This window comes from Cavia porcellus, unplaced genomic scaffold (genome assembly GCF_034190915.1).
Source record: "Cavia porcellus strain 051 isolate PalLab524CR breed Dunkin Hartley unplaced genomic scaffold, mCavPor4.1 scaffold_8, whole genome shotgun sequence".
Taxonomy (NCBI): domain Eukaryota; kingdom Metazoa; phylum Chordata; class Mammalia; order Rodentia; family Caviidae; genus Cavia; species Cavia porcellus.
The window spans coordinates 93,580,405-93,599,190 of record NW_026947491.1 but is presented as its reverse complement, the minus strand read 5'-3'; the positions used below and the strand labels follow the sequence as shown (position 1 = coordinate 93,599,190).

Sequence of the window (18,786 nt, the reverse complement as noted above, 5' to 3'; positions counted from 1 at the left end):
CACAAGCTTTTCTCTACAATGAACTAGGAGAAATTTGGAGTATAATGATCTTAATTATCTTGTATGTGTACATATATTTTTTAAATTTTAAAAAACTTCTTTTTGCTTTTTTCCCTCCCTTCTTTTCTCCTTTCCCCATCCCAGTTTCTCTTTCCTTTTGATTTTACAGTATCTCTTGTACATTTTGGAACTTTCTTACTATTTCAGCTTCTCACACCAGGGAGACAGTAAGATGTGTTCACAAGTGAGTCTGGCTTATTCCACTTAAGAGTGTGGTCTCAAGTTGCACCCATTTACCTATAAAAGTTTTCAGTTTATCCTTCTTTATGGCTAGGTAAGTACTCCATTGTATAAAAAAGACCACATCTTTTTTTATCTGTTCCTCACTTGACAGGCACTTAGGTTATTTCTAAGATTTAACTATTACAAATTGTGCTGCTATAAACATGGGTGCACATATTTGCTTTGGTATGATGATTTAATTCTTCTGGGAAGACACCCAAAGGGTAATACCATTGATTTCCAAAGTAGTTGCACCAGCCTACTCCCCACTGGAGAAGCATTCCTTCCCCACGGCCCCTCCAGGCGTGTCAGTGGTAAACTGCTTGATAATAACCATGCTGTCAGTGTCGTTGCAGTTTCTAACTCTCCAATGACCAGTGACGGTGAACGCTGTTTTGTGTATTTATTTGTTGTTTCTGTTTCTTCCTCTGACAAAGGTCTGTTCACCTCAGTGCCCACTGTTTGACTGGGTCTTTAAATGTGGGAGGTCTGATTTTTTTGAGTTCTTTTGTGTTCTTGATAGTAATCCTTTGTCTGAGAACAAGCTGGCAAACATTTTTTTCCACACTGTGGGTTGTTGCTTCGCTCTGCTGGTAGTTTTTCTTGCTGTGCAAAACTTTTTAATAAGATGAGATCCTAGTTGTTGATTCTTTGTGATAGTTTCTATGCCGTCAGAGTTTTATTCATAAAGTCTTTGGCTATCCCAGTGTCTTCAAGTGTTTTACCTATTCTATCCTCCAGATTTACTGTTCCTGTTTTAATATTCTCAGATCTCTGATCCATTCCGAATTTAGTTCAGTGTGTGTATGGTGATAGATATATAATCTTTAGTATGTGTAAAGTGAGTTTTTCTAGCACTACTTATTAAAAAGGCCACCTATCTTCCAGTGAATGAGTGTGTCTGGAGCTGTCTCTGCACCTTCTATCCTGTCCCATTCACCTTCAGGTCTGGCGTTGTTTTTTTTTTTAACTTATGTTTATCACTGTAGCTTCACAGTATAATTTCAGGTCGGGGATTTTGATGCCTCCTGCCTTGCCTTTCTTGCCCAGAAATGCCTTTACAATTCTAGGTCTCTTCTGGTTCCATATGAATTTTAGGATTATTTTCTCTAATTCTGTGAGATGTATTGTTGGAATCTTGATTGGAATTGCATTAAATCTGTGTAATAGTTTTGGAACCATAGCCATTTTCACTATATTGGTTCTTCCTACCCAAGAGCAAGAGATAGCTTTCCATTTTCTGATATCCTCTTCAATCTCCTTTTTTAGAGTACTGTAGTTTTTAAAGTAGAAGTTTTTACATCCTTCATTAGATTGATTCCTAGGCATTTCATTTTTTGGATGCTAGTGTAAAGGGGGTTGTTTCCCTAATTTCTCTCTCACTGAGTTTGTAATTTGTGTACAGGAAAGCTACTGATTTTTGAGTCGCACTGTATAAATCTAGCAGTTTTTTACTGGAGGTTTTGGGGTCTTCTATGTGGAGTATCATGTCATCTACAAATAATGAGTTTAAATTTTATCTTTCTTATTGTTATTTCTTTTTCTTGTGTAATTGCTCTGGCTAATGTTCACAGAACTACGTTGAATAAAAGTGGAGACAGTGGACATCCTTGTCTAATTTCCCGATTTAAAGGTGAAAGCTTTCAGTTTTTGTCCATTTACTATGATGCTGGCTGTTGACATGTCATATACGACTTTCATTAGATTGAGATAGACCATCTAATCCAATTTTCTGTAGGGTTTTTATCATAAATGGGCGCTAGACTTTTTCAAAAGCTTACATCTATTGAGATGATCATATGGCCTCTGTCCTTCACTCCGTTCATATGTATATTATATTTATTGTTGAACCATCCCTGCATCCCTGGGATGAATCCAGCTTGGTCACGGTGTATAATCTTGATGATTTGCTGCACTGTTTGCCAGTATCTCATTGAAGAATTTTGCATCTGTGTTCATTGGGGAAAGTGGCCTGTAGTTCTCTTTCTTAGTTGGGTCCTTCTCTGGTTTTGGTATCAAGGTAATGTTTGCTTTCAGGAATGAATTTGGGAGAAATGCTTCTCTTTCAATGTCATTAAAGAGTTTGAGAAATAGCAGCATTAGGTCTTCCCTACATTTCTTGTAGAATTCAGCAGCGAATCTGTTAACTGGTCTAGGCTTTTCTTTGTTGGTAGATTTTTAATTACATCTTTGATTTAATTAATTAGTATTGATTTACTTAGGATTTTTATAATGATTTAATTTTGGAAAATCATATGTATCTAGGAATCTGTCTATTCTGTATTTTCCATGTTATTAGCATATAAAGTCTCAAGGTAGGTATAGACGATCTTCTGGATTTCTGCAAGATCTGTTGTGATTTTATCCTCATTCCTAATTGTGTGAATTTGAGTCTTTTTCCTTTTTTTTGATAAGGTTCACTACAGGTTTGTTGATCTTACTTAATCTTTCAAAGAAAGATGCACTGAGTCTTTGTACTATTTTCTTAGTCTCCAAGGCATTAATTTTTGTTCTGATCTTTATAATTTCCTCCCTCATACAAGCTTTGGGCTTGGTCTGTCCTTCTTTTTCCAGAAGTTTGAGGTTCAACATTATGTTGTTTATATCTATTCACTGCTATAAATTTCCCTCCTAGGACTGCTTTGTGTCTAAGTTCTGGTATGTTGTACTGTCACTATCATTTAATTGTAGAAACTAATTTCTTCTGTGACTCATTGGCTCTTCAGAAGCGTATTATTCAATTTCCATGTGTTTGTGAAGTTCTTGTGGTTTCTTTTACCACTGGTTTCCAAATTCATTGCACTATGGTCTGATAATAACCATGGTATAATTCCAAATTCTTTGCATTTACTTAAGCATGTTTTATGAGCTAGTATGTGGTCTATGTTGAAGAGTGTGCACCTAAGAAAGTTGTGTGTTCTGATGTTGTGGGGCAGAACTCTCTTCTACACATACACTATGTCCATTTGTTTATAAGTTTGATTCAGTTCTAATATCTCATTGTTGATTTTAGGTCTAGTTGATCTATTTGTGGCAGTGGGGTATTGAGATTCCCCCAATACAATTGTATTAGTGCTTATTTGATTTTTCATGTCCGTTAATACTTGTTTCATATAGCTGGGTGCACTGGTATTTGTTGCATATATATTTATGATTGTTATGTCTTCCTCTTGGATTGTTGCCTTTACAAGGATTTAGTGACCTTCTCTGTCTCTCTTCATCATTCTTGGCTTGAAACTCTGTCTGCAAACAGAATAGCCACCCCTGCTTTTTTCAGAGTTCTTGTATAGTGGTATGGTTTTCCATCCTTTGATTTTTCAGTCTGTGTATTTCTTTTTCAATTAAATGTGTTTTTGTAAGCTGCATACTGTTGGATCCTGCTTCTTGGTCCATTCTGCCAGTCTGTGCCTTTGGTTGGTGAATAGAGACCAGTACCATTAATGGCTGGACCTGGTGTGTACTGACTCATCTCTGTCATGCTACTTTCATATTGCTGGTTACCTTCCTCCCACCCCATTTCATTGTTTGCCCTGCCCGGTGGATTCCTCTGTTGGGGTTCATGGAGTTGTAGTCCTTGTTCTCTCTTTCTAGAATGTCCTTAAAAACATTCTGGAGTGCTAGTTTGGTGTTCTTAAACTTCCTCAGATGTTCAGAAAGCTCTTTGGCACGAGAGGATCTTATTTTTCCATCAGTTTTGAAAGACAGTTTTGTGGGGTACATCAATCTGCGTTGAAGGCTACTTTCTTTTAGAGCTTAAAATACTTCACTCCAAGATCTCCTTGACTTGAGTGTTTGTGTTGAGAAGTCAGCTGTGATTCTGATGGGCTTTCCTACCTTTAAAGATTCTATTCTTGTGTTAAATTTCCGGAATCTTGGTTATGTTATGCCTGGCGGTAGACTTTTTTTTATTTTTTTTTTGATCATGACTAATAGTTTCACATGCCTCATTTATCTGTATGTTAAATTATTTTTCCCTGCCAGGGAAGTTTTCTGCCCTGATGTGTGTTAAAATCACTTGTGCTATCTCCTGCTTTTTCATTAACTCCAATCAATCTTGTTACTCTTTTTTGCCTCAACTAGCAACACTGGACTGACCTGTTATGGTCCTTTGCTGTTTTTAAGAAATATTTCTTTTTATGAATGCTAACCACAAGCCTGTTTTCTGTACGTGAGATCTTGTCCTTGCACTGGCTTATTCTGCTGCCGATACTTTCAGTGGAATTTTTATTCTGCTGGATATTTGCTTGAATTTGCCTTATGGATTCTATTTTTTTCTATGCTGAGCATTTATGTCTCCCATAATTTTCTTAAGCTCTTTTATGCTTTTTAATCTGCATCTGCTCTCAAGTAACTAAACATGGTTTTATTGTGGATACCATTTTTGCAGTTACCTAGTATTTCTGATTTGATTTTTTCCAGACCCTCATTCAATTGTTTTGTTGTTACCACTTCAGAGAGGTCAGGTGGGTGGGTTTCAGATTATCCCACCTCACTGGATCCGGGGTTTGCCTTTGGTGAACTGGAGATCTTGGGTTGCATCTCATTTAAGTGTCTTCTCATTTTGTTTTAAAGTTTAATTCCTGAGGTGATGCTTGTTGCCCATGGTGGGTTGCTTTACTGCTACTATTTAGAACCATTAGGAAACAACTAGTTCTCTGAGGTATCTTCCAGGTGTAGCTACTTTTTGGATTTTGAGTCGGTTGTAAGATTCTATTTCTTCAATTTGTTGGGGATGAGAAGTTGCTACCTGTTTGGCCCAGCCCCTGGTGCTTTGGCACTGTGCCAGAGTATTTTCTGTGACCCTTAGTCAATTTCAGTCTTGGAATACCAGGAAGAACCTGTGTTTAGAACAATTATGTCACCTTTGGCTAAAGTTGTACCATCAGCAACAACAATAGCATCAAAAACAGTCTAGAAAACGATAAACTGAGGTAATCAGTTTGCCACCTTTAACTGCATGAACTAGATTTGTAGTTATATAAGAAAATCTGATACAAACCGGAAAATTATAGGTAGTATATAAACCTTAATATGTCAATTTTTCCCTCACAGGTTAAAACTTAAAAGGAATTAGGGAGAAAATAGAGAAATAGAAAAAGAGGAAGAGATTAGAAGTAAGGCTGGAGGACAAACACTAGAGGGAAAGACAGAAGGAAGAAGTAAACAGAAAAATAGAAAAGAATAAGAACCACAAAGAGGCTCGCAATCATGTTCACATTTTTATATGTAAAAACAGGATCAAACAATGGAGAGAAAAAAAGCAAAAAAAAAAAAAAAAAAACCACCAATACAACAAAACAGGAGAGAGAGACAGAGAGAGAGAGAGAGAGAGAAAGAGAGAGAAAGAGACAGAGACAGAGACAGAGAGACAGAGAGACAGAGAGAGATCCACTACCAGGTCTGTCTCTGCTGTCACTGGTAGACAACATGTAGACACGGAGTCCCGATCCATGCTGATTTATCCCAGCAAGCCAGCAGTAGCTGTCTGGCAGGGTAGTGACAGTCCCGGTGAGCCTGCACCTTCTGCGGACCTGAGCCCAGCTGGCAGCCAGCTGCTGGATGGAGCCGCAGCACCTCTGGTTCTGAGCTCGCTGGCCCCTCACCAGGGCCCATGCAGCAGAACTGAGCCTCAGCACTCCCCACGGCTAGAGCACTGCTCCCTCTCACTGCGGCAGCTCTCTGTGAAGGCCTGGGTGGCCAGGGGTCACCATGTGTCTCTCCTTAGGGGAGAGGTGCGGCTGGCGGCCTCCTTCTTCTTCACTGAGGCTCTTCTCTTCACTCTCTGTGGGCGTCAGTTGGTGCTTCGGATTCCTGCTGGGTCCAGGGGGCCCATGTCCCGCTTCCTGCCTTCTGGGTGTTGCCAAGTGTCTGGATGGTGCGTCTCCGAGAGGCCCTTTCTCTTCGGCCTACCACTCTGCCACCTGGGTTTCCCTCCTCACATTCCCTTCATAATGTCACATGATTTTGTTTTCTGTACCCTTTGGAGACACCTCGTGTTTCTGCCTTTTCTTTGAGTCCCTCTTCTTAGGGCAGCATTCTGGCATTTGCCAGACATGTGACCATGACCATGCTAATCAACAACACAGCCCGAGATGCAAAGGTATCAGCCATCCACGAGTGTTCCAATTTTCTCAGGATTCAAGGAAGACCTGACGTAATTTCCCCCTTCATTTAAAAAACACAAGAGTCTAGCTGAGCGTGGTAGCATGTGTTTACAACCCCAACCCCTCAGGAAGCTGATGCAGAAACAGTCCCTACGCTCAGCAGTTTGAGGTCACCCAAGACTCCATCACGGTGTATTGGGGGGTCTGTACAAGGAGTACATTTTCCTATCTTAAGTGAAACAAGATGTAAAATATTAAACTGGTATGAAAATACAGTTTATAGACTAGAAAAAGCAAGAGCTAGCAAGACTAAATTAGAACGACTTAGGGAAAGAAATAGGGATCGTTTAGAGTGTCTAAATGGCAGCAGTCTTAAGAACATTTCTTGGGGTCACTGCTAGTTTTCTCCCCCAAGGCCTTTTTCCCTAGGACATACTCTGTAAGATCCTGCTGAGGTGGACACCACTAAGGATGTGAAAAGTATGTGATTTACCAAGAAAAAGACAGTTTCTCCTGCCTCCCTGGGAACTGGTCATTTCTCTCCCCTCACCACCTGTTACTTTCATGTCAGGAGGGCACGATCTATAAACACACACACACTCTGGTTTTTTAAGTTAAACATTTTTAGCCTAGATGAGTTTCTACCCTTAATCACCTACTACATGATCCACAAAACACTCTAGAACCCGTCCGGAGAAAACAGCATGTCAACATCACTCAAAATGCCAAGAGGAAAGGGTGTAGCTTTTTAATATTGATTAATAGAACCCACTAAAACTGAGACGAAACGGCTCCTAACAGTGGAGAATAAGAAACTCACCTGGGGTTAGGGTTAAAGGGGGTGACAAGGATGAGAGGAAACAGAAATGAGGAGGGGAATGGAAAGATGGAAAGGCAGATTGGTCTTGGGGAAAAAAAGAGAAGAATCAGTGTTTTTCATTTACAAGCTCTGCCTTAGAAAAGCCTTCATAGAATTTCTAGTTTGCCTAGTCCACGTGTGATTGAATTCCACATGGAGCCAGATTTCTTACCCTTTCCCCGGTGATGAGGGCCCGTTTATCACCTTCTGACTCATAAGGGCTTCTCTGCTAGGGTTCCTTTCATAATGTATGAAAACTGCATTTAGATTTGTGAGAAAGACTGAATCATCAAATAACCAACTTAATACTTGCTCTTGTTATACCTTATATAATCTCAACCTATGGAAAGGAAGGCCAAAATGTAAACAATATATATTTCAGTACCTAGTAGATACCTAAAAGCTCTCTCAGTACTTGAAAGAGGGTAACAAGTGTATGTAAAACATACAACACATATTTCTTGTGATACAGTCCTTCCTTAGTCACTTGAAGTCACTCTCTAAGGCCACAGCTATGAAATGACCTCTAAAAATACCATTAAATGGTAAGTTTCCAAATCCACAAAGAAAAGAAACATTGGAAAATGAAAGACAAAGAAAGTGAAAGGCAAATAACCAACTCAAAGGCACAGCTATGGTAGGTGAAAGGGAACTGGATACTATACTTTGGTTTTGCATTTTTGTATTCTTCGGTGTCTGTGTCCTCATCCTCTGAGTACCAATTATCTCCTCTTCCTCCAGCCAAGAGGCCCCTGGCAGCCAGCAGTCCTGCAGCGTTCCCATAGCCGGTGTACTTCAGCAGGCTGTCCACTGTGAAAACAGAAAGGGTTCAGACAGGAATCTGGGTACGCACTGCCACCGTCACCGTCACCCACACAATCACACAGGGAGGCACGAGACACCTGCCGAGCAATAAGCCTCAAACAGAGGTTTCCACTACCAATTCCTCTACAAGGGCTGAGGACTTAGCTCAGCGGCATAAGCGCCTGCCTGGCAAGCATGAGGTCATGAGTTCAATCCCCAGTACCGCAAAAAATAAACAAACAAACAAACACCCAAATTCTTCTACATGTTCAGAGATCACAGAGCCGTGTGTGTGTGTGTGTGTGTGTGTGTGTGTGTGTGTGTGTGTGTGTGAAGACAGAATGTAAACAGAGCTGATCTGAGCGCACCTTCTGCAAAGGGTAGGTCTCTGTCACTGGCAGGTGATTGATCAGGTCATGTTTAAGTTTCAGACCTCTAATATTTGTTTAAAACTCAGTTTTACAGAAACAGTAAACTAAAGATAGTGAAAGTCAGATTAGGATTTTAGTAGTATGGTATATAACAGGAAACCTTACTATTTGTAGGATCAAGGGGAAAGGCGTAAGAAGCAAGCAGATTCAAGAGTTCCCAGTGAGAGCAGGACATCAGCGCGCGGAGGGAGCCTGCTGGGAAGGCGGGCCAGGGCTCATGCTACCGAGGCTTCAGTCATGGCTCCGCCGCTTACTGCTGGCTGACCGACCGGGTAAAACATTCAGCTGTTCTACTCAAGCTTTCTGATCTGTAGAAACAGAGTAGCTTTCTACTTCACAAGTTAATACATGCAAAGTTTTAAAAAAAGTGTCTTATTTTTTAAAAAAAAATAAGCACTCATTCTTTTTCTCTGTACCATTGGTAAAATCATTACTTAGGAAAGAAGTAAGTCCAAGGAAGCGTTTGGTTCAGGTGTTTGGTAAATACTAGCATAAGGTGATGCCTCTAAAAGGAGCTGACACATCACATTTCTGCAAATGGACCCTGCACTGCAGACTTTTTTGGTGATTTCTAAACATCATTAAAGAAGATAATAAGCAATAATCCCCAGATGTAAAATTTCAAGATGAGCATGAAGGCCTTCAACAGAGTGTTACTAAAATGTCCTTTTCCAAAGATAATCATAGAAAGAAAACAACAAACGATCTTTTTTTTTTTTTTTTTTGGTCTTTCTGAGACAGGGTCTCTCTGTGCAGTTCAGGCTGGCCTTGGGCTCACTCTGTAGCCCAGGCTGGTCTCGAACTCGCAACGATCCTCCTGCCTCAGCCTCCTGAGTGCTGGCATTACAGGCGTGAGCCACCATGCCCAGCACAACACATGATCTTATACAAGGCCACAGCCAAAATACTGCTGTAATTAGATCACTTATCTCCAAAAAGACAAAGTAAAGCTGGAGAAGATTTAGAGAAGGGCAGCTAAAATGACTTTGGGAACCTGAGAGGCCAGTGAGTAGGGAAACAGGAGAGCAAGAAAAGGGGATAGATTGTGTACATGCACGCGCGCGCACACACACACACACACACACACACACACACACACACACGTGATCAGAGGGCATGGACAGACGAATATTCTAAGACAGTTGTTTGCTAAATTTTGAAATACTTGAACTACAGAGTACCGAGGCTCCCTTTGACACTGGACATACACACCCCGAGCACAACGAAAGGGTGCCCTTCTATCAAAGAACACAGCAAAATGTGAAATTTGCGCAGTAAGAAATTGGGGCACTAATATAAATGGGCTTAAATTAGACATTTTCAACTTTAAGACCTTCAGTAATTGTGGTTGCTTCGGTACTAATTCTCAGAGGATGCTGGACAGGATTGTATCAGAATGTAACAAGAAAACCCTTGGAATAAATCTGACAGGTTTCTTCTTGCTACCAGTGCCTCCTCAGATGAATTGATCCTCAGATCAATTAATGAAGCAATGAATTTTCAGTGTGTCAACATTTTCAATATTCTCATTGTGGGCGGCAGTGCCATAGAGGAGGAAGGGTCAGATATCCAAACCTACACACCAACACACTCATTACACGTGTCACTGGGAAGGCTTGTTTTTAAGTTTTCTGTGTAACAGGGGTTGAATCCAGGGCCCATCTACCCCCAGACTTATCATTATCAGGTTTTTTTTTTGGGGGGGGAGGGTACTGGGAATCAGACTCAGGACCTTACACTTGCCAAGCAGGCACTGTGCCACTGAGCTAAATCCCAGGCCCTTATTAGTTTTAATAAAGATATTTAGTAGTTCCAGAAAAATAATACTCACTGAAATCATTAAAGTCTAAGTTGACAGGATATGAATAAATGGTTGAAATGAATTAAGTCACAAAACAATATAAAACGACAAACTTACTAAAGATTTAGATACTTAAAGGTGATAAAAGGCCAACATAGGTGGAAGAAAAACAAATACAATACTAAAAGAATAAATAGCTGCTTTCTTGTGCAGAAAATCCCTGTTTTTATGAAAATTTATTGCTCTTTCACTGGAACAAACATGTACCAACTCTGTGACAGCCAATGTGGGTTACAAAAATAACTTAGGACAAACTTTGCCTTCAAAACAGACAAAGCTTTATTTAGCCAATGGTTTTAAAGTCCAATGAACATTTCCTAAGTGGGTAAAATACTTAAAACTGGAGGGCAAAGAAGGGGAGACACTGGAACACAAAATCCTGCAGCAGGGAGCACAGGTGCAATGTCTTAGCTGTTTTCAAACGCACAGTCGCCTGCGGACTCTGGGGAGCTGGAGGACAGTGCCTGAAGCTGGCGGTCCGGGGCAGCGGTCCCGGGGAGGAGAGCCCTTGCTGAGGTCTGCCCCGGACAACGGTCTGTCCTCTGTCACACTTGGCGCGCACCGTTGCCCGGAAGTGAAACAACACAGCCTTTGGTCAGAAAACAGCATTTCACCGCTGCCTCCTCAGAATGACAGGCAGGCTGTGAGCGCCCTGACAGATGTGGGGTTACCACGTTCCACCGTGAGACTACCAGCAGGAACGAACGGACCGTGTCCCCCGAGCCCAGCCTCCTCGTGTGCATAGACCCTCTGCTTCCAGTCCCGCGCCGCAGCCGTGAGAAGCCCGTGGCAGCTCCCTCCACACGCTCACAGCTTTTCAGTCCTTATTCCACGTAACTGTCCAACACGTCTTTGGAGAACCAACATTTCTCCAGATTTCTGAGTGGATAAAACCTCTCCCGTTTCCTTGGAGCCCAGTGGGCTCTTCACTGCGGCCTCTGCCTTCTTTTCTAACACACCGAGACACTGTGGACGCCGTGCACCCAGATTTTCTCTGGCCGTCCGAAGGCCACCTCCTACTGACCGCAGACTCTCCGACCTCCGTGCTGCCTGCACGGGCCTCTTCCGGGCCGGCACCGCTCCTCATTCTAACTCTTCTCCTTGAAGCTCAGCTTTGTATAAGGAGAAACACATGAGACGGCATAGTCCCTAGACTCAGTGTACAGAAGGCTCAAGTGTGTGCTCTTTTATTAAACATGTATAAGGCTCTTCCTGTCGGTAAGGTACTCTGTTACGCATGAGCGATCTAAAGATGAGTAAGATGCTCCAACTACACAGAAAGACAAGGGCTAGAAAGTGAGCTCAACAAAGAAGAGATTTGCAGCACAGCAAATGCCAAGAGTACCAAAACAGAGCTAGGTAAAAATGGTGCACAGGGAGAAGGACGAACTGTGCCTGAGATGGTCAGGGAGACAGGTCTCCACAGAGGCGACATTTGGGCTGTGTTCACGGTCCAGCACAGCTCACCATGCTCACAGAAGGACGCCTGCAGAGTGAGTGGAAGCAGGTTTAGAATACACTAGAAGTCAGCCAAGGAGGTCAAATTTGGATCTTACCATGCAGGTGGCGGTGTGTCACGTAAAGTTTCACAGGGAAATGACAACACTGTGTTAGAACAATCCCTGCCCGCCATGTGGAAGACAACTGAACACCTGACTTGAAACAGAGATCTGACTATTTTAATAGCTTAAGAAAACAGTTCTAAGGGTCTGTACCAAGGTAGTGGTGTGGGAACAGAGGAGAGGGATACACCAAAGGGAAGATTTAGGAGGTGACATTTAGTTCTACAGTTAAGGAAGGAATCCTGGGTATCTGCTGGTTTTCTGGCTTTAGCACCTGAACAGAAATGATACCTTTCAGAGGACGGTGACCAAAGGGTAAGCATCAACCTTAGACATGAACTGGACACACCCACCAGAAACCCAAACACAGTGTCCACAAGCAGGAGGATAAATACGACGGATTCAGAAAGCCTGGCGCTGGAAACCGATCTGGGAACCTACTGAACAAACTGGGAGCAGAAGCCAAGGATGAGATTGTTCAAGAAGCAGCAGTGAGAATGAGGGCCAAAAGATGACTTTAGGGACAGAGATGGGGGTCAGCACTTGAGACTGAAAAGAAAGTACAGAGGTTAAAAGACATCTGGGGTTGCATGGGAGCACAGAAATCTCGAGGGTCAATAGTGTCAAGTGTTGTACGAGACACAGTGTGAAGAAAAAAGTCCATTGCTTTGGAGGGGTGCTTGGGACTTCACTGAGCAGCATTTTCACCTGGGGACGAGCAATGGAAGAGGAAAGCAAGTTCTACTCATCCTGGACCCTGTAAGCAAGCTGCTACCTGCAGCAAGTCCAAGGCTAAGTGGACAGTAACAGATTACCTTTCCAGAAGCTCCGGTGGAAGGAAGTTACATGAACTTGCACATAGGCTGGGGAAAGCTCACAGCAGTTTAAAAAAAGAACAAAGAGTAACAATCCATGGAGCATGGCTTCTGGGAAGGCAGGAAGGGAAAAGGTAAACAGGAAAGGGAGAATGCTTAGCTCTAAGCTAGAGGCACCTACTACTCTGAGACTGGCGTGGAGGGTACGCGTGGGGCTACGTGCTGTGGGAGTTTAAGCCTAATTTATCTCTGTAATTCATTCCTACTCCAATGGGTGGCACGATGGAAATTAGTGAATAGTTAGAAATTAGTTAATAGTAATTAGTTAGAAGAGGCAGAAACTCCACCAAGGCAAGAGGTTATTTTATGAATCCTTTCCTTTTGATTAAGCTAGGGGAGGCCTATCTGTAGGCCCCCCATAGTACACAATTTGCAGAATGGTGATAAAAAGTTCCGCTATTTCCACACTCAACAGAACAAGTTGGTGGCACAGGTCCAAGTCAGCCTCTTGGCCAGCTGGAGATGAGGGTCAGCCTGACGTGGATGGGTACTGCACTCGGACACCCTTTCCACACCTAGTCTGCCCCAAAAGTTCGCTCTTTTGCCTTAGCGCACCTCGGCAGCCTTCTTCATGCGGTCTGTGCTCGCAGCCCCTTGGCTGCTGCTTCTGCCTGCCCCGCGGTCTGATCTTTGAGCACTAATCCATACAGTGCCCTCGTTTTTATCCTTTTAAAGGCAGGGTCCTGCTATGTGGTTTGGGCTGATCTTGGATGCAGAATGTAGCCCAGGCTGGCCTTGAACTCATGGCAATCCATTTCCCACAGTCTCCTGGCTGTTGGGATTACAAGTGCACAGCCCCACACCCAGCAGACTGACTTCACTTGGAGGCTTGGATTTGCACATCCTTTAGGGTTCAGTCACTCTCAAAAGTGATCTGAAATTTATTTAATTTTATTTTTTTTTATCAGTACCGGGGATCGAACTCACAACCAGCTGCTTACAAGGAAGGTGCTTATGCCGCTGAGCTAAATCCCCAGCCCAATTTATTTAATTTTCATAGTCTACCTCCAAATCCCAAACCTGATGGCTTTTAAATTGTAGACAGACTATAGACTTTTTTCTTTTTTGCCTGAAGTTTTAAATTTGAATTAGCTGGAAACATTTAAAAATAAGGAGAGTTTATGTAAAAAGTCAGTGTTTGAGCTTCTATTGAGAAACGCAGAAGATATGGTACCACTGGCCACATGCCCATCTGCCTTCACGGTTAACCATCAGCTGGGGCTAAACAGCACCTCCTCTTCCCAGCCCCTAGGCCACTCACTGCTTCCCACACCCCACACGGAGCTGCTGGAGAGAGTCAGCTTTCAGTCAGACGTCTACTGCCAGCCTGGCCTGGCCAATGTCGCCATTTAAGTCAGTGAACTTTGCAAAAGAAAGTTGCATGAGGCAGAGACCTTGTTTATCCTGTATTCTGTAATATCAGGGCCTTGCTTAAAAATAATTTTTAAAGTGATTATTCCAAAAGACTACATCTATATATTTATCATCAAATTGGAAGGAAAATCATGTGACTGTACCTACAATTGCCAAAATTCAAATTAAAAAAGTACTACCCTGCTGATAAAGGCTGGTTGGGTTCAAAGCCACAACTACAAAATCTCACAAAGCTAACTATTTCAAATTTTTAAAAAGATTAACAAAATCTATTTACAAATGCATATAATGTATCTGTCATGACCCTCACTAACTCATCAGTAAGTTATAGTTAGATATACATACATTTAAATATATAAGATTTAGATATGTAGTTATAGAAGATGTAAACTAATTGGGCTTTTAAAAATTTTTAAAAAGTACACAAGAAATGTATGCAGGCTGTAGAAAAATTATAATGCAGGGAACTAAAATGAAAAAATAACCTACCAGTAATTTTATTACCCATAGTAATAATAATAATAATAAATCAAATAATGTTATTTAAAATTTATACATAGTTTAGCATGTATTTTGGCAAACCTTTTAAAATGAGCAGATGCACATGTGTGGTTTAGGCTTGTATATATACATATATATACACTTTTAGAAAAACAGTTCCAAAAAGTAAATTCAGCCAATATTTACAGTTGTACCAGGGCACTATGATAGCCACTTAATTCCAGTAAGACAATCTTTTTTCTAAGTCATGAAAGAAGTGATCAGATGAAACTGAAGTAGCAATATTACTCTTGGAGAGCTCACGTGAGTGAGTTATACATAAACTGCCAGGTGCACGATTCCTCTGATTCATAACATCTGTGCTTAGCACCATTGTACTAATTATCAAAGTATATTGTTAATATACCATTTGAGCAGGAACTTAGTGGTTGGATCAATTTAATCAAAAATAAAATTTAAGAAAACAACTGACTTAAGATTTGGGAAGACATGAATTATCTATCTCACAAAATAGGGGTACTTTAAGAAAGTGGAATAAAAACTCTGTTCAGGTGGGATCGTCTACCAGGACAGCTACAAACTAGAAAAAGCAATAGGTGAAAATACCTAAATATTTTAGTTATAGTTCTTTGCTGGCGAACTTGGTTTCTGTAGAGTAAATAATCCACTTGACTTTAGAAAATTTATTAACTATTGAATCTATCCCAGCAGACAACTATTATATATACTTTTACAGTAGCATTTATCAAATTGTACTCTAGTTATTTTTAAATTTTTCTGTATCACTATGCTACCATTATTTCAAGAGCAAGTGGACAGTTTATGCTTGTTTATCTACACACTGTATAACCTATTTTATATTCGAGAACTAATGGCCAAGGCACCCAGTAAAGAAGCGAATCTTCAATTCTCAGAGGAATTAAATTCCAAGGGGAATTAAAGAAACTGACTTGTGTCTGTGCCTGCTTACAGAAACAGCGGCACTGATTTATTGGGAGATTTCCCATATCGGCTCCTGGTTCTGCAGATCAAGATGAAGAGGTCTCGGTTGAGGACACAAAAGGCAAAGCCTAAGTGTGTGTTTGGCAACGCACACGTGTCTCTCTCTGCACATCTCAATGAATCCAGACGCATGTGAACATATTTCTAAATTATTAATTTTTAGCATTTTCTGAGCTTCTCTAATAACGAAAGGTAAGAAATAGTCTGCTCTGGAAAGCGTGGAGTAGATGGTTACTAGCAACAGAAAATTTTCTCCAGTTCCGTCTAAAAGCTGAAAGCCAAGGGCAAAGAGAGTGTAACCTACCTCTCTCTTTGCAAAGGACAAAAAGGAATTCAGCAGCGATCTGCTTGACGCCAAGGTCCACGTGTGTCATGAGGCGCACCAGCTTGTTTCTCACAGTCGAGCCAACCTCAGGTCGGTTCGTGACGTCCCTCAAAGGAGGTAAAACCTGACGGATGGCACAAGGAAAGATCGTCGTTAACTGAGGTAGGTACTGCAGCGCGTGACGCTGGTACCACTCACTGCTGGTCTTGTAGTGTTTACTGGGCTTAGCTTTACAAGGGCAAAAAAAATTAAAATTAAAATTACAGGCTAGTTTACAAATAAAACAAAATAAAAGCAAAACAACAGACCTCAAATAATTTCATGCTGGCTATTGTAAAGGCATCTAAACTTACTGCTCTCAGCATGTGGAATGCGTCTTTTTGCCTAGCTCAAAATCCATTGTAAGATCTGTCACCTTTCTCTTTCTCCCATAAATACTTCCTTAATCTGCTGAGTCATACTGATTTTTTCCTTCCTTTATATCTGGCAGCATTTTCAGCACTCACTAAAAAATCTGTACTTATGCTTTCTAGCTGTTTCACTATCTAGTAAAAATGGCCGTTACACGTTGAGTATTCCTGACCCATATGTGAAATGCTCCAAAATCTATGATTTTCTGAGCACTGAAATGATGGCCTGCCACCAATTTAGAATTCCATATGTGATGGGAAAGCTGATCTCATGTGACAGACAACGGTCAAATGCAGGTATGCTAAAAACACTGCATAAAACTATGTGTACTTGGTCTACAGAAAACAGTTTCACGGTCAGAACCAAGTCCGCTGCTGAGGTATTATACTACGCACACACAGAACTATTCCCACAGCTGAAATGATTCTAAATCCAAGACACCTCCAGCACTAAGCATTCTGGAATTACCAGGCACTTTCTTTCAGACTGCCTTGCTGGCTGCACAATGGTACGCATACATGACTCACAACTCTCACTGGAAACTGCACAGAGGTGGTAACTGGATGCTCACCTTTTTCACAGACTGACCCTCAAAGGACGAACAGTTTGCCTGCTCTCCACCCATTCTCCACGCAGCTGCCCTGTACTGGCTCCTGGTTCTCCTGTCTGGCTGGTTGCTTTGTCTCAGCCTGTTCTGCTAATTCTCTTTTTTGCTTCCTGTCTTCTAACCCTGAAACACTTCAAATGCTAAGTTCAGGGGCCAACTGCTTCCCTGCATTCATTCACTCATGCTCTTGGTGATCTCCACCTGTTTTAGGGTTTTATAGAGCCTCTGCATCCCCCAGAACTTCCTAAATTATAGCTTCATGTTGATTTCTTTCCCGCCCTTGAGTTTAAAAAAAAAAAAAAAAATCACTGGAGGCTGTGGAAGGAGGATCATTGCAAGTTCAAATTAGCCTGGGCTACAAAGTGAGCTGAAGGCTAGCCTGAACTGCACAGCGGGACCCTGTCTCAAAAACAAAACAAATCACTGAACAGATATAGGATTGAACAGATATAGGATAAAAAATGCAGATTACAGTAACTACACAAATTATACTAAATATGATTATATTTAGTATATACTAAATTTACTTTCAATTTTAGGATTACATCTGTGATGAATCTATATATAGAACATTCAACATAATACAACATTTAATATGTAGCCACTACCTTACTTACAGTCCAATTACAGAGCAAATTACTGCACTTAACCTGCAGGATAGAGCTCCGCAGACTCGAGGGTGCCCGGCAAATGCCTGTGGATCCTACCGACAGTGTGGATTCTGATTCAAAAGTCTTAGTGGGATCTGGGGTTCTTTATTTTTTGTAAGCTTTGTAAGTGTTTAGGCATACAATCTAATACTGTTAATTATGATGCAATGCTACACAGCAGATCTCCAGAGCTTAATAATTTTCTAGAAGTGAAGTTTGATGGTTGATGAATGCTAATTCTGAACTTTGCCTGGAATGCTTGGCAAGCACTACTGTACTCTGCTTCTGACGTCCAGGCTCACGCAGGCTTCCCAAACCGATCATGTCCTCACGGGGACTCTGACACCACCACCAAACCTCCTTCTCCTGTAGTTCAGTCCATCCTTCTAACTGCTAACCACAAAAACCCTGGAAATACTTTTGACTCCTTCTTTACACCATCCATCCAACCATCCCCAAATCGTCAGCTTTACCTTTGAAATACACCCAGAAGGCAACCATTTCTCATCACCTCCTCCAGGAGTCCAGGCCCACGGTCCCGATGCCCCTCACTGGAGCTCATCATCACTTCCTAAGCTTCCCTGCTTCCTCCGAGTTCTCTCTACACGGCAGGCAGGATGATCTCTGGAACTCAGGTCATGCCCATCTCTCCTCAGGGTCCCCCAGTCGCGAGGACTTCTCATCTCACTCATACTGGAGGACAAGGTCTGCACAACCGCTTCGCAAGGTCCCACGTACCCCAGGTTCCTCTCCTCCGCCGGCACCTCCACTCCTCTGCGTGCCCACACCCCTTCAGCCATGCCTGCCTCCGTGGCCTTTCCTAAACATGCCAAGCACCTCCCTTTTTCCTTCAGGTCTCTGGACAAATGTCTGCGGAGGACCTTCCCTGATCTGACTCCCACTTCTCTAACCTGAGTGTTACAGCCCTCTTGGTCTCCTGGCTTCCCTCGCAGACTGTCCACCACCTGCATGATACATGGGGTGTTTGTTGGCTCACTGACTGCCTCCTTCCTAAGAAGTTCCCCTGGGGCAGGGATTTTTTTTCTTTTCTTTACTGCTTTCTTCCCAGTGCCTGGCATTTTAGAGGTGCTTGATAAATATTTGCGGACTGAAGAGAAAATGAATGAATTCAACTAAT

At 41.9% G+C, this 18,786-nt stretch overlaps 1 protein-coding gene across 12 annotated transcripts in view; it reads right to left on the bottom strand.

The window, feature by feature from the left end:
- The window catches only part of Ric8b (RIC8 guanine nucleotide exchange factor B), a 110,494-nt gene that overhangs the window by 23,761 nt on the left and 67,947 nt on the right, over positions 1-18,786 (bottom strand). For all 12 annotated transcript variants that reach the window (XR_001201954.3, XR_002791993.2, XR_002791992.2 and 9 more), the window contains 2 exons: positions 15,960-16,104; positions 7,911-8,055 (listed from right to left, as the gene is read on the bottom strand). Coding sequence is in view for 9 of the 12 variants with exons in the window: in XM_063255512.1 (XP_063111582.1) it covers positions 7,911-8,055; positions 15,960-16,104 (290 nt within the window). In the remaining 3 variants the exon portion in view is untranslated. The remainder of the gene's footprint in view (positions 1-7,910; positions 8,056-15,959; positions 16,105-18,786) is intronic.